This window comes from Dendrobates tinctorius, unplaced genomic scaffold (genome assembly GCF_039654945.1).
Source record: "Dendrobates tinctorius isolate UK_male_01 unplaced genomic scaffold, ASM3965494v1 ptg000020l, whole genome shotgun sequence".
Lineage (NCBI taxonomy): Eukaryota > Metazoa > Chordata > Amphibia > Anura > Dendrobatidae > Dendrobates > Dendrobates tinctorius.
In genome coordinates, this window is record NW_027361688.1 from 12,770,811 (window position 1) to 12,787,104 (window position 16,294).

Sequence of the window (16,294 nt, forward strand, 5' to 3'; positions counted from 1 at the left end):
ACTGCTCTAGAGGAGATCTGCATGGAGGAATGGGCCAACATACCAACAACAGTGTGTGGCAACCTTGTGAAGACTTACAGAAAACGTTTGACCTCTGTCATTGCCAACAAAGGATATATCACAAAGCATTGAGATGAAATTTTGTTTCTGACCAAATACTTATTTTCCACCATAATATGCAAATAAAATGAAAAAAAAACAGACAATGTGATTTTCTGGATTTTTTTTTCTCAGTTTGTCTCCCATAGTTGAGGTCTACCTATGATGTAAATTACAGACGCCTCTCATCTTTTTAAGTGGTGGAACTTGCACTATTGCTGACTGACTAAATACTTTTTTTCCTCACTGTATGTTGTTTCCAGGCCGGATGCATCCTCCGTTTCGGACCTATATTATTAAGGCAGAGTAGACAACTCCTTTAAGTTCATCCAGGAATGATATTTTTCCTTTTTATTATTTTTAATAATGTGGCCACGTGAAACTTTACAAATATTTTTTTTTTTTTTTTTTTGGAGCGAGAACAAAACCAAAATGTTGGATTTAAATAGTAAAGAGATTTTGTTTTCTGTGGTGAAACTTGTCCGAGAATTACAGGAACCGAATCCCAGCGCCGAACTGCACTCCGTCACAGATCCTGGAGGGGAGAGGACACGGTGAAGCAGCAGGTATCCGCTACATCTATGTAAACTAAGCCCAGACATTTCTGGGGGTTTTATCATCCCCCCCCTCATAATGTCCAAATTAGTTTAAGAACATTTTAATTACTTTTTTTTTTTTATCAAAGTTTTATTGTTACGGACGATTCACATCAAGTTCCCAAAGGGGACTATTGAATACAGTAAATAGAAAAAAAAAAAAATCAAGTCACCCCTATTTTTACCCCATTAACCATTTAAAAAAAAAAAATACATATTTGGTATCGTCGCGTTCGGAAATGTCCAATTTATCAAAATATAAACAAATGAATCCGATCAGTAAACAGCGTAACGAGAAAAAAAATCTAAAAGCCAAAATTATTGGGTTTTTTTGGTTGCCATAAAATCAAAACATCAAAAAGATCAGGTCAGGGCACAAAAAATGAAAGCGTTATGGGTCTCAGAAAATGGTGGTGTTTTTTTCACCACTGCAGTAAGTAAAAAAAACTTATGTTTGTTATCTGCGAGCTCGTACTGAATCATAATGGCAGGTCAGTTATAACATATAATGAAAGTGATTAAAAAAATATTGCGGAATAGCACTTTTTTATGCAATGTCACCGCACTTGAAATTTTTTTTCCCTCATTTGCCAGCACATTATATGGTAAAATAAATGGTGGCATTCAAAAGTACAAGTCGTCCCGCAAAAAACAAGCCCTGATATGGCTATGGGGACAGAATAATAAAGAAGTCATAGCTCTTTGAAGAAGGGGAGGAAAAAACAGAAAATCGCTCGGGGGATGAAGTCCAGGTACAGAGTTAACTCTGATCGCGGCCAATGCTACACACGGTGCGTCAACAGCTCCCAAGATGGCGCTGCGCAGCACGATGCTGGAAGTGTTAAAGTAGCGGCCATGTGAGAAGTGATTAATGCAGTATTCTGCAGCGCCTTCATCATCTAACCTTACGTACCTGTCTCCGCTCTGGACGCCCATGGGGATGCAGTAATTTAGTTCCAGTCTAGCGATGTTTCCAAGGCGTAGCACGATACCCGCACCGTAAGACCAGCGGATGCACTCCGCCAGCCTGCGGAGGTGAGCTCTGGGGCCCTCACCTGGGAACAAAGAAACAATAATATTATGTTATCGCCCCTCAACGTTCCCTCCACCTCCCTCCCCTCCTCTGGACGTTCCCTCCCGTCTCTCCTCTCCTCTGGACGTTCCCTCTCGTCTCCTCTTCTCTGGACGTTCCCTCCCTTCCCCTCCTCTGGAAGTTCTCTCCCGTCTCTCCTCTTCTCTGGATGTTCCCTCCCTTCCCCTCCTCTGGACGTTCTCTCCCTCCATCCCCTCCCGTCTCTCCTCTGGACGTTCCCTCCCTCCATCCTCTCCCGTCTCTCCTCTCCTCTGGACGTTCCCTCCCTCCATCCTCTCCTCTGGACGTTCCCTCCCTCCATCCTCTCCCGTCTCTCCTCTCCTCTGGACGTTCCCTCCCTCCATCCTCTCCTCTGGACGTTCCCTCCCTCCATCCTCTCCCGTCTCTCCTCTCCTCTGGACGTTCCCTCCCTCCATCCTCTCCTCTGGATGTTCCCTCCCGTCTCTCCTCTTCTCTGGACGTTCCCTCCCGTCTCTCCTCTTCTCTGGACGTTCTCTCCCTCCATCCCCTCCCGTCTCTCCTCTCCTCTGGACGTTCCCTCCCTCCATCCTCTCCCATCTCTCCTCTCCTCTGGAAGTTCCCTCCCGTCTCTCCTCTTCTCTGGATGTTCCCTCCCTTCCCCTCCTCTGGACGTTCTCTCCCTCCATCCCCTCCCGTCTCTCCTCTCCTCTGGACGTTCTCTCCCTCCATCCCCTCCCGTCTCTCCTCTCCTCTGGACGTTCTCTCCCTCCATCCCCTCCCGTCTCTCCTCTCCTCTGGACGTTCCCTCCCTCCATCCTCTCCCATCTCTCCTCTGGACGTTCCCTCCCTCCATCCCCTCCCGTCTCTCCTCTCCCATCTCTCCTCTCCTCTGGACGTTCCCTCCCTCCATCCTCTCCCATCTCTCCTCTGGACGTTCCCTCCCTCCATCCCCTCCTCTGGACGTTCTCTCCCTCCATCCCCTCCCGTCTCTCCTCTCCTCTGGACGTTCCCTCCCTCCATCCCCTCCCGTCTCTCCTCTGGACGTTCCCTCCCTCCATCCCCTCCCGTCTCTCCTCTCCCATCTCTCCTCTCCTCTGGACGTTCCCTCCCTCCATCCTCTCCCGTCTCTCCTCTCCCATCTCTCCTCTCCTCTGGACGTTCCCTCCCTCCATCCCCTCCCGTCTCTCCTCTCCTCTGGACGTTCTCTCCCTCCATCCCCTCCCGTCTCTCCTCTCCTCTGGACGTTCCCTCCCTCCATCCTCTCCCATATCTCCTCTGGACGTTCCCTCCCTCCATCCCCTCCCGTCTCTCCTCTCCCGTCTCTCCTCTCCTCTGGACGTTCCCTCCCTCCATCCTCTCCCATCTCTCCTCTGGACGTTCCCTCCCTCCATCCCCTCCTCTGGACGTTCTCTCCCTCCATCCCCTCCCGTCTCTCCTCTCCTCTGGACGTTCCCTCCCTCCATCCCCTCCCGTCTCTCCTCTGGACGTTCCCTCCCTCCATCCCCTCCCATCTCTCCTCTCCTCTGGACGTTCCCTCCCTCCATCCTCTCCCGTCTCTCCTCTCCCATCTCTCCTCTCCTCTGGACGTTCCCTCCCTCCATCCTCTCCCGTCTCTCCTCTCCTCTGGACGTTCCCTCCCGTCTCTCCTCTTCTCTGGATGTTTCCTCCCTTCCCCTCCCTCCATCCATCCCCTCCCATCTCTCCTCTCCTCTGGACGTTCCCTCCCTCCATCCTCTCCTCTGGACGTTCCCTCCCTCCATCCTCTCCTCTGGACGTTCCCTCCCTCCATCCTCTCCCGTCTCTCCTCTCCTCTGGACGTTCCCTCCCTCCATCCTCTCCTCTGGACGTTCCCTCCCTCCATCCTCTCCCGTCTCTCCTCTCCTCTGGATGTTCCCTCCCTTCCCCTCCTCTGGACGTTCCCTCCCGTCTCTCCTCTTCTCTGGATGTTCCCTCCCTTCCCCTCCTCTGGACGTTCCCTCCCGTCTCTCCTCTTCTCTGGATGTTCCCTCCCTCCATCCCCTCCCGTCTCTCCTCTGGACGTTCCCTCCCTCCATCCTCTCCTCTGGACGTTCCCTCCCTCCATCCTCTCCCATCTCTCCTCTCCTCTGGAAGTTCCCTCCCTCCATCCTCTCCCGTCTCTCCTCCCCTCTGGACGTTCCCTCCCGTCTCTCCTCTCCTCTGAACGTTCCCTCCCGTCTCTCCTCTCCTCTGGAAGTTCTCTCCTCTCCTTACCATAGTTCAGGTTGCAGAGGTTTCCAGCATTAAGGAAGAAATGTGTCCTGAAAAGGTCGCCAAAACCACCTCGGCCAGGACGGAAAGGTAGTGGGGTGTAGAGATGTAGACCCCCGGCCCAGTAAGCCTCACCGCCCAGATAGTCACCTGCCCGGACAGCGGAGAAACCAAATATCATTATCTCCGTGCATCACTGACATTTGCATCCTCCTGTCATCTGATGGAAAGTACCGACCTTCGCTCTGGGGTCCGATGCTGTACATACTGAATCCCCGCACACTTGTCGGACCTCCCAAATAAAACCTTTACAGATGGTATAAATGGTGATTAACAACTACAACAATATAGACTCCGACCAAGAAACCGCTGGTTCCCTCTTCTACTCACCGATCTGCAATACTGGACGGCCTATCTCCAAGAGGAACCAGCATGCCGCCCCAGAGAGAAGTGGACAGCACCTATGGCAAGAGGTGAGTATTAGACATCATTCAGTAACTGGGCAACTAAAAAGTAAATACGAGAAAGTACATTTATTTAGATAAACATTAGTGATAGGGGCTAGGCTCTGGTCGCTGTCAGAGGCAGGTGCTGGCTGTATGACACGGGCTCAGCTCCTGGGCCCGCTCTATACATCCACATATATCACGACTTCCCGGACCATGAAGAAAAACAAAGGCAGCATTTATTATCTAGATCATCTCACCGAGTCCCACGCGAGACGCTTGTTTATTTGCAGTTCAAAGTCTTCCTTTAAGAAGCTGACGTCTCCCCCGGTGTACCCGGCCAGCTCCTGCAGAGAACAGACAGCCTTACACATCGGTCTGGGATTCCACACCCGTAGGGCCTGCACGGCACGCAGACCCCTTACATGCCCCCCAGAGATAACGCATTACTGGATATCCCCCTCTCTAGTACATCATATACCAGGTTAGGGCTATGGGTAGAAGATGGCGTCACCTGGTTGATTTTCAGTAAGGCGCCCCTCTTTGGCAGGATTGTAGAATTGCGGGAATCAATCATCATTGAATGCTGTGAGTGAAAACAGAAAAAAAATGGAGTCAATCTAGAGAAGCTGCGACGTCAGATAATGGGGGGGGGGGGGGGGGGGGGGATCACCCGTCTGTGGCTGCAGGGGTCTCGTGTGTCGCCATCACTGCAGCATCCAAGTCTCATGTGAACGGGAGACGTACCGAGAGAGAAGACTTCAGGGAGTGACCACTTTCCTCCCGGATGGCGAACGATGCGGTTCTTGCTAAACAGCCGAGTTCTCGCCAGACTCCCTCCCACTTCAAGGTGTGGCTGGTCTTCCATATTGGAAACTGTAACCAAAGGAGACGTACAGGATTGCTGAGTCCGAGTTGCAATACCGCCTGCGGTCAACGGTGGCGCTATTTTTTTTTTTCACAATAATCCTAGGCAATCTCTCTAATGTTACTAATAATGAACCCATATTAATTTTCCATACATTGACTTCAGTGGACAGGCCGCGGTCGGTCTCTCGCAGCGAGCTCCAGGGGAACTGTCCGGTCACTTTGTACAGATTGAAGCAGAAGCTACACGAAAAGAAGAACAGACAAGAAGGGGGGGGTTTAACAGATTGGAAACACTATTAAATTGTACAAAAACCCACTAATTTTAGCAGAGAATAACCACAAGGGGGCAGTGTGAGCACGTGCCAATTTATTTACCAGTTTTAAAGGGGCTGTCTTATTAATAGCCAGTTAGATGCCGCTGTCAGTCACTGACGGTAGGATTTAACAGGCGCAGTACGGAAGCACGTCAAGACTCGCTAATCAGCGCCCCTGTCACGTGATCACGGGCCGCCGATGGGTTTGTCGTGACAGCCGGACGTCTGCAGAAGACTCCCCCCGCGTGTGCCTGTCATTATCAATCACCTATGAACGCACAAGCGATCGAATGATCGCAGCTTCGAGACTATTAAAGTCAGAAAAATAAAAAAAACACAAAAGTTTAGATCACCCCTTTTGGCCCCATTGAAAATAAAAAAATATTAAAAAATACACATTTGGTATCGCCGCATTTCAGAGACAACAGACCTATCAATATATAAACTAAGTAAATGCGATCGGTGAACATCATAAAGAGAAAATAAATCAAAACACCAAAATTATGGGTTTAGGGCGGCAGCAACAACAGCGCAATAAAAGGCGAACAAAACATCGTATCTACCCCAAAATGGTATCAATAAAAACGTCAACTCAGGGCGCAAAAATAAGCCCCAGGTCCCAAAAAATGGAGACAATACAGGTCCCGGAAAATGGCAACATAAGCAGTTTTTTGTTTTACAAATTTTGGAATTTGTTTTTTCACTACTTAAGTTAAAAAAAAAACAAAAAACCTTGACATGTTTGGTGTCTGTGCACTTGTACTGACCTGGAGAATCGTAATGGCGGGTCAGTTTTACCATATAGCAAACACTTTAAATAAAAAAAAACCCAAATTGCATTTTTTTTCTTGCAATTTTTTTTTTTTACCTTTTTCCCGTACACTATATGGTAAAATGAATGGTGTCGTTCAAAAATACAACTCATCCTGCAAAAAAACAAGCCCTCATACGGCTATGTGGACGGAAAATTAGAAAAGTTATGGCTCTGGGAAGAAGGGGAAGGGGGAAAAAAAAAAACGTAAGCGAAAAAAATGGAAAAAAAATCGCAAGGTGGTGAAGGGTAAATAAGAACTGAACTGCAGTACCGAGAACGGCCGCTAGATGGTGTACAGGTGCTGGAAAGAGCTAGTTGATGGGGAGCGGATATTGATGACCTGCCCCTTAATCATAGTCGACCCCTTTAATAAAACCACCCTGAGGCGGATGAAGTCGCTTCTTACTTCCTTTCAAAGTTGCCGACTTGCGGTTTGAAGAAGGACAGACCGTACGACGTCTCCTTGGTTCCGTACGAGAACTGGAAAGTCATCTTTTCGGCCCGACCAAACAAGTTTGGCAATTTGAGTCCAAGAACCTTTATATAAAAAAAAAAAAAAAAAAGTTAACGAGTTGGATACAGGCTCTTTGTACCCCCCTCCCGGATAGGCACAGGACGTATCGTACCATGCTGCCTTCATTGTTGCCGACCATCGTGTTATAACTCCCGGTTAACCTTCGTAGCTCGGTGACTTCGAAGGTGACGTCCAGGCCGTTGGGAAGAGCGTCGTCGTCTGGAAAATCAGTAAGGGGTTAAATTACCCCTTTAAGGCCTCATCACAGATCTGTATAGCATTTAGCGTCCCCTGCTGGTTACAGTGTACACATACCGATGCTGACCAGCAGAGGGCGCCGTCTGCTATGCCCCCATGTTCTCACCTGGGCAGGTATCCACTAAGACTTCCACTTCTCGGAATATTCCCATACGGAGGAGCTTCTCTCGGGCCTCGTGGGATTTCCTCATCACCTGTAAAGGTCAAAATTGGTGAAGAGACCACCAAATGGCAGAAAGATCCCCCCATATCACCCTCCACTTACCTCAATGAGATTCTTCGCCTTGAAGACATCAGCGATCTCGGCCATGACCAGGTCGTCCTTTGTCCTTCCCAGACCTTCGAAGTGAACGCGCTGAACCACAACCTGGAAAAAAAAATTATTAGGGGGCAGCCCTTTCATATTTAACCCCTTACCACTCCGACTTTATCCTGATGGTCATGTGATGGTGATCAGGCAGAGCGATTACCAGCTGGAACATGGCTGATCATTTAACAGTCACCCTCCAGCACTAACGTACATAGAAAACTCTAATCCCGGCCTTTTAATTATCTATGTTGGGAGATGAATGATTAACCCTTTGGTGCATCTGGATGTACATATATGTGATGGTGATCAGGCAGAGCGATCAGTCGCAGGACGTTGGCTGTTATTGACGGACACTCTCCAAAACTACCGCACAGGATGGGAAAACTCTGATCCCGGCCTGTTACTATTGTAAAGTGTATGAACGTCCCTTTCAGCACATTTCGATGGATGGTGATCAGGCAGAGCAATCGATCGATCGCTGGAGGATGGATGCTATTGGCAGTCACTCTCCAGCACTACCACATGGAGAAAACTCTGCCCCCAATTAGAACATTTTTATAGCACTGGTCTCCTCCCTGTGGAGCTAAGGGGTCTATCTGGGGCCCCTCGGGCTTTAGGGGGTCGATTTTTCACATACTCACATCTTTATTTTCTAAGATCTCCTGCTTCTTCTGCGGCTCCACTTCCACCAGATCGCCGTCATCACTTCCGGGCCCAAAATCCGGCCCATCCATAGGAAGAGGATCCAAACTCTGCGGAGGAATGAACATTAGGGACGTGTCCTGATCTGACATGTCCAAGAAATCTCACATGAGGGTGTGCAGACTTCTGCAACTAGGGAAGACTGAACATTAGCAACGTTCCCTCATCAGTCACATCCGAGAAATCTCCCATAAGGGCGTGTACACTTCTGCAACTATGGAAGAATGAACATTAGAGATGTGCCTTGGTCAGTCACATCCGAGAAATCTCCCATAAGGGTATGTAAACTTCTGCAAATAGGGTGGAATAAGCATTAGCAACTTTTCCTGATCCTTCAAATCCAAGAAATCGCCCATAAGGGTGTAGACTTCTGCAACTATGGAGGAATGAACATTATTGACGCGCCCTGATCCTTCACATCGAAGAAATCTTCCAAAGGGGTGTGTAGACTTTTTCTACTATGGCGTAAAGAACATTAGAGATGTGCCCTGATTCGTTGTCACATCTGGCAAATTTCCCAAAAGGGTGTGTAGACTTCTGTCACTATATATTTTATTTATTGCCCCCCCTCCAAAAAAAACCCCAAAAAAACAACAACAAAACTTTCAATTGTTCTATGTATATAGCTCATCTGCTGACCTACAAGTTTCCACGGTAACAGACTATACACAAGCAAATCCCATAGTCGTCCTCGCTTCTGTCTCTCAAACCGCCACATGCCGTCATTTTATAGGATAAAGGTACCCGCTTAATCAGGAGACCGACAGATCAGACTACGCAGGGCTTGTCTGTAGTCGGTTACCGTGGAGATACCGTTTTGGGTACGCAGCTCCCATGCAGACTGATGTGTTCTCGCTTTTTGTAAAGGGCATTATTTTTTACGCATCCTTAAAGGGGTTTGCGGACAGACATTAACCCCCGACGATCCGACCTTCAGGACATATCGAGGCGGGAAATCCCAGTGATCGGACTGGTTGGTGCCGCTCCTTGCACCAGTCACATATCACTGTTACTATGGAAACACCATCCCCACGAGGAAAAAAAAAAAGATTATTTTCACTTTTCAGTCCAAATAAGAAGGAAAATAGGACATTAGCACTGAAATCCCCCCCCCCAATGGCGGCCATATTGCTCCACCCAACTTTCCCAGGAACTGCCCCATACTAATACCCTCTATCCACCCCACAGCCCTCAGTACACCGCTCGGCCACCTATCAGACACATATACGCTACTCCGGGCCTCACCCGAGCGTGCACCGTCCCCATCTCTCCAGTCTCTGTTCGTCTCCGGTAACAGCTGCCTCGATGACCGCCCCGGACTACCAACCACTCCTGGAGGCCGCCATGACACTTAGTGAAAGCTCCGCCTTCCTCGACGAATGATTGGCTAAAGAAGCGACACGTGACGGGGTGACCTTTCCTGCGGAACGAGTGTGAAGAATTTTGCCCCTTGTTGCTAACCGTAGATTTTTTTTTTTTTATTTTTTCCCCCTCTTAGTTGAAATGACAACAGACCTTCCTGCTGCTCCTTTCTGTGGTCAGCCATATTTGTTTACATCTTAAAAATGGGGAAAGGAGAAATGTTTATTTTTTCCAGCAAATCTTCATAACCCTTTTATGCCACGGTATTTTTTTTTCCATTTTCCGTCAATATGGCCACGTGAGGGCTTGTTTTTTTGTGGCACTTGTTGCGCTTTTGAACGGCACCGTTGATTTTACCATATAGTGCACTGGAAAATGAGATTAAAAAATTGGGCGCCGCTTCGGGGGCGCGCTGTGTTCTACAGCCGGCACCAGAATGGAGCCAGGTCCCATTACAGTTTAACCTCTTAGATGGTGACGTCAATCGTGACAGCGGCATTTAAGAGGTTGGAAATGGGGAAAGGCGCACCTTCCAACGCCTATCCGTCCCCCCCGCCACATCATTGCTGGATGTGATTTCCATGGTATGGCAACCCAGGGCCTGCGTGCCTTCATAGGAGAGCAGTCATTTTACAACACTTCACACTGCAGTATTAGAGTATATTGACAAGAGCTCGCCAATTCAGGTTCCCCCTGGGGGACCAATAAAAATGTAGAGGGCCCCGACTATGGCTGACGCATAGGCAGGGGCAGAACTACCGCGGTCACAGCAGTGTCCACCGGGCCCGCCTACGCCAGCAAATACTTCAGCTGGAGGTGTATGCTCGGAAGCACATTCAGATGAAGTGTATTGAGGTGCCAAGACGTGCTGGGTCCGTGCGCAACAATACACGCTGCCAAGCAGAGGCCTGCAGCTGACATCTGCGTGCGTGTGACATGACAGGGACGTCATGCGCTCCTGTCGCTTGCACTCTGAAGTCAGCTGCCAACTTCAGAAGAGGAAACCGCGTGGTGGGACAATGGAGGGAAGGTGTTTATTTTAAATCAGTGGTTACACGGTGGCCATACTACTACATGGACTATGACTATGGGCAGTGCATTATACTATATGGAGGACTATGGGGAGTGCATTATATTATATGGAGGACTATAGGCTGTGTATTATACTATTATGTGGTGCGTTATACTATAGTGAGAACTATGGAGTGCATTATCCTATATGGAGGACCATGGGGAGTGCATTTTACTGTATGGAGGACTATGGGCTGTGCATTATACTATATGGAGGGCTATGGTCTGTGCATTATATTATATGAATGATATAGGCTGTGTAGTATACCAATGTGGAGGACTATGGAGGGTGCATTATTCTATATGAAGGAATATGGGAGTGCATTATATATAGAGGGTGCATTATAATATATGGAGTACTATGGGCTGTACACTACATATGAAGGGTGCATTATACTATATGGAGGACTATGGGGTGCATTATAATATATGAAGGCCTATCAGGGTTGCATTATACTGAATGGAGGACTATGGGAGATTCAGTATACTATAGAGAGGACTATGTGCTGTGCATTATATCATATGGAGGACTATGGGGAGTGCATTATACTTCTGCTATGGGGCCCCATAACTTCTATGTACGCCAGTGGTGAATATAATGGTTCATTTTTTACCCATACATTAAAGAACAGTGGCAGAATGGTGGACATATATACTAGGATGGAGGATATAGTGTCTACAAGATCACGGATGATGGATAGGAGTGGAAAACGGCTAAGCCTTGGTGGGAGTTTAGTTAATAAAGGGGATGTCCAATGAAAATACGTTATCACCTAGTCAAATGATAGGGGATACCTTATTGATAGGTGGGGACCCGCATAGATTAATGTTACCTGAGCTGACAATCCCTGTAAGAATGGCGCAGAGGTCACAGATGCACACTGCCTCTCCATGCTAGCAGGGATAAATGTACCTCATTATGCCGATCGGTGTTGGTCCGACCCATCAAACCCCCACCGATCAATACCTGAAAACTTGACCCTCCAACATTTGTCCTTTCTGCTCACTGCCAGGTGCTCCATTTTCAGGGCCCTTAATGGCCACCCATGCGGAGCACTGATGAACGGCACCTGCTGTGTCTTTCCATTGGTATGGACAAGCAGCGCTGACAATGGTGCTGTGACCATCCCTGAGCCAAGAAAGGCAGGGAAAGTGCGGGTCCCTTGTGCTCCCCGAGCATCTGAAAAATACTGACGTCTGAATGAGGCCCAAAACCGTGGCATGCTACTGATAGTACAGACACTGCCAAAGTGCTCAGGAGTCCATGGGACGAAGTCTACAGTGCCTACAAATAGTATTCAACCCCCTGCAGATTTAGCAGGTTTACACATTCGGAATTAACTTGGCATTGTGACATTTGGACTGTAGATCAGCCTGGAAGTGTGAAATGCACTGCAGCAAAAAAGAATGTTATTTCTTTGTTTAATTTTTTTTTAAATTGTGAAAAGTTTATTCAGAGGGTCATTTATTATTCAACCCCTCAAACCACCAGAATTCTGTTTGGTTCCCCTAAAGTATTAAGAAGTATTTCAGGCACAAAGAACAATGAGCTTCACATGTTTGGATTAATTATCTCTTTTTCCAGCCTTTTCTGACTATTTAAGACCCTCCCCAAACTTGTGAACAGCACTCATACATGGTCAACATGGGAAAGACAAAGGAGCATTCCAAGGCCATCAGAGACAAGATCGTGGAGGGTCACAAGGCTGGCAAGGGGTACAAAACCCTTTCCAAGGAGTTGGGCCTTCCTGTCTCCACTGTTGGGAGCATCATCCGGAAGTGGAAGGCTTATGGAACTACTGTTAGCCTTCCACGGCCTGGACAGCCTTTGAAAGTTTCCTCCCGTGCCGAGTCCAGGCTTGTCCGAAGAGTCAAGGCTAACCCAAGGACAACAAGGAAGGAGCTCCGGGAAGATCTCATGGCAGTGGGGACATTGGTTTCAGTCAATACCATAAGTAACGTACTCCACCGCAATGGTCTCCGTTCCAGACGAGCCCGTAAGGTACCTTTACTTTCAAAGCGTCATGTCAAGGCTCGTCTACAGTTTGCTCATGATCACTTGGAGGACTCTGAGACAGACTGGTTCAAGGTTCTCTGGTCTGATGAGACCAAGATGGAGATCTTTGGTGCCAACCACACACGTGACATTTGGAGACTGGATGGCACTGCATACGACCCCAAGAATACCATCCCTACAGTCAAGCATGGTGGTGGCAGCATCATGCTGTGGGGCTGTTTCTCAGCCAAGGGGCCTAGCCATCTGGTCCGCATCCATGGGAAGATGGATAGCACGGCCTACCTGGAGATTTTGGCCAAGAACCTCCGCTCCTCCATCAAGGATCTTAAGATGGGTCGTCATTTCATCTTCCAACAAGACAACGACCCAAAGCACACAGCCAACAAAACCAAGGCCTGGTTCAAGAGGCAAAAAATCAAGGTGTTGGAGTGGCCTAGTCAGTCTCCTGACCTTAACCCAATTGAAAACTTGTGGAAGGAGCTCAAGATTAAAGTCCACATGAGACACCCAAAGAACCTAGATAACTTGGAGAAGATCTGCATGGAGGAGTGGGCCAAGATAACTCCAGAGACCTGTGCCGGCCTGATCAGATCTTATAAAAGACGATTATTAGCTGCAAACAAGGGTTATTCCACAAAATATTAAACCTAGGGGTTGAATAATAATTGACCCACACTTTTAGGTTTAAAATTTATTAAAATTTAACTGAGCAACATAACTTTTTGGTTTGTAAGATTTATGCATCTGTTAATAAATCCTGCTCTTGTGTGAAGTTTGAAGGCTCTAACTTATTTGCATCTTATCAAACCTGCTAAATCTGCAGGGGGTTGAATACTACTTGTAGGCACTGTAAATGCCAATGGCCCCCGATTATTGTGCCCATACATATTTGTCCCACAGCGCCGCCATCACACTTTCACCTGTATCGGCATCCTGAATGCCAATACAGTTGACAGCAATGATGGAAGAGGGAAGCCATACGCTCCCTCCCACACTCTCCTTCGGTGTCAGACATCTCAACGCAGCAGGGTGCGATGATATCACTATTTTTCGCCTGCTGTGCTGAGCAGTGAAGAGCTTCAGAGCACTCGCCGCTGAGCCCGGAGCAGCAGGGGAATAAGGTTAGGAGAGTATTTTTTTTTTTTATGCGGGGCACATTATATTGTATGGAGGTCAATGTTGGGCTCATTAAACTGTATGGAGGACTATGTGGGGCCCATTAGACTGTATGGAGCACTATATGGGGCCCATTATACTGTATGGAGGACTATATGGGGCCCATTATACTGTATGGAGGACTATATGGGGCCCATTATACTGTATGGAGGACTATATGGGGCCCATTTTACTGTATGGAGGACTATATGGGGCCCATTATACTGTATGGAGGACTATATGGGGCCATTATACTGTATGGAGAACTATATGGGGCCCATTGTACTGTGTGGAAGGGCTGTGAAGGGATCACAGTTGGAGCATCATACTTTGAAGTGGGGGTATAGTAGGGTCATCGTACTGTGCATGTTGCAGATACTGTGGAGGAATTCACTGTAGGGGTATCAAACTGTGTATTGAGGGCACTTGTTGGCATCATACTTCATGGGGTCAAGAAGAGGGCCATCTAGGGTTTCCATAGGAGGAAAGTTACTTTGCAAAGGCTGCAACGTTGTGACATATGCTCTTCTGTGACCCTTCCAAATATTAAGGCTTTTTTGGGGCCCCATTATTTCTATGTACGCCCCTGCTCTCGAGGAAATACCCAGTGCTCCGGTCATGTGATCTGACTCTTAAGATCTGTTCATTAAAATGTACTTTGTTCGTGGTGCAATCTGTGGTTCATCGTCGTCATATGATCATTTCCTCAATTGTGTTTTTTATAAATATTAAAAGATGACCCACAACGTTTCCCAAATTTTTAATTTTGGCCCTGTGCGAGTTTGACATCCCTGACCTAGAGAAAGGAAGGTTTAATCATATTCACTGGTGGAGATTATTTACTGTAAGAGCCGTGAGACACTATGGATTCTTTCCGGTACGGGCCGTGAGACACTATGGATTCTTTCCGGTACGGGCCATGAGACACTATGGATTCTTTCCGGTACGAGCCGTGAGACACTATGAATCCTGTACGAGCCGTGAGACACTATGGATTCTTTCCTGTACGAGCCGTGAGACACTATGGATTCTTTCCTGTAAGAGCCGTGAGACTATGGACCTCTTTGCCACATGATGCTATGATGGTTAATTCACTACCTATAATTCTTGCAGGGCCTGGCTGCCTTTCTTGAAAAATATATTCGTTTATGGACACTAGATTCTGCGATGGACGTTGATCCAGGGAACTAGTCTGATTGCCCAATATGGAGTCAGGAAGGATATGTTTTTTTCCCCCTAATAGCGCAGTCAGACGGCCGTATAAACCAGACCGAGAATAGAATGCAGTGCACAGATTGGCCGGAGGGTCTCCCAACCCGAGAGCGACACCATGTATTTCCATGCAGCCGTCACGCTCCGGTCGGGAGAGGTTCCGGCCAGTCCGAGCACGGTGTTCCCATCTCAATCCAGTTTATACGGCTATGTACTTGATGACTATGGCGCTATTAATGCCCGCCCCCGTGGGGTTTATGCCTTCTTCTGGATCAACATGTTAGGTTATAGGTTGGACTCGATGGCCTTAAGGCTACTGTCAACCTTGAAACTACTCCAAACTCCCCAGCAGTTGGGCTGATGGTACAATGCTTTAAAATCACTTCTTTTGGCCTTTGTGACAGTTTTTTTGTGGTGTAGAAAGAAGAGGGGGGGGGGGGGGGGGGTCATCGTCTGCGAACCGAGACCCTTCCCTTCATAATCCCCTGCATAGACAGAAGAGAACAATCTAACATTGTGCACCTGCAGTCACCACTAGAGGGAGCTCTCTACACACGGTTTATACACTGAATTTGGTAAGATCTGTGCACTCGAGACGTATTGACGGTGCGCTCTCTCGTCTTCTGGCCGCCATCATGTTTATTGACAGGAAGCTGCCAGGTCCAGTATGGACGCATTTGGCTATTTTCTTGGAACTTCTGTGCTTGGTCAGATTCACACATTTGTGTGTTGCAATCCAAGTGCGGACAGCGACGCACCAAACCGCTGCAGTGGCATAACCTGACAACCTCATAAGTGCCTGTGAAGAGGTCACGTTTAAGGCAGGTGATCCACCCCAACCGGTCCGTGAGTCACAGACAGTGGAATACAGGTGTGTTAATACGGCTGTACTTTAAGACTGCTTAAAAGGGGTAATCGGAGAGGAAATGAGCGGGGGTGATACCAGCACTGGCTATGAGGCCAGCACAAAGCTTCATGGGTTTGGTTTGGGAAAACGAACACGAAGCTGTTAAAACAGAAAGAGGAGCTAGTAAAAAAAAAAAAAAAAAAAAATCCAAAATGGCGGCACTGCAGTCAAAATCCAGAGGAAATGAGAGTAAAACACCAAAAAACAAGCAAAAATACATTGCGTGGGTCAATTTTATTACAATCTAGAACAGATTAGCTCATGAAACAAAAAAAGTTGGGAGGTCAGAAAACCCCCCTTTAAAAATAAAGGATCTAAACAGGCAGAAATCGATTTCCTTCTATTAGGGGGCTAAGACAAGCCA

At 47.8% G+C, this 16,294-nt stretch overlaps 1 protein-coding gene across 1 annotated transcript; it reads right to left on the reverse strand.

Moving 5' to 3' along the window:
• Positions 1-417: 417 nt before the first annotated feature.
• On the reverse strand, positions 418-9,602 carry SAMM50 (SAMM50 sorting and assembly machinery component). The gene is made up of 15 exons (XM_073567698.1): positions 9,452-9,602; positions 8,146-8,256; positions 7,460-7,561; positions 7,301-7,388; positions 7,049-7,155; positions 6,829-6,959; positions 5,447-5,534; positions 5,172-5,300; positions 4,939-5,010; positions 4,685-4,771; positions 4,369-4,439; positions 4,217-4,284; positions 3,982-4,128; positions 1,609-1,750; positions 418-634 (listed from the first exon to the last, which is right to left on the reverse strand). Exons 1-15 carry the CDS (start codon positions 9,470-9,472, stop codon positions 589-591), a joined length of 1,410 nt encoding a protein of 469 aa, XP_073423799.1. The 5' UTR covers positions 9,473-9,602; the 3' UTR covers positions 418-588.
• Positions 9,603-16,294: the final 6,692 nt, after the last annotated feature.

What these genes read in the sequence shown, in the direction of transcription:
- SAMM50 (XM_073567698.1), bottom strand. Translation starts at nt 9,472, where the DNA reads ATGGGGACGGTGCACGCTCGG. An exon ending in CATCGGACCCCAGAGCGAAG is followed by an intron (nt 4,129 to 4,216) that starts GTCGGTACTTTC and finishes CTGTCCGGGCAG; the next exon opens with GTGACTATCTGGGCGGTGAG. An exon ending in GGCGTCCAGAGCGGAGACAG is followed by an intron (nt 635 to 1,608) that starts GTACGTAAGGTT and finishes TCTCCCCTCCAG; the next exon opens with GATCTGTGACGGAGTGCAGT.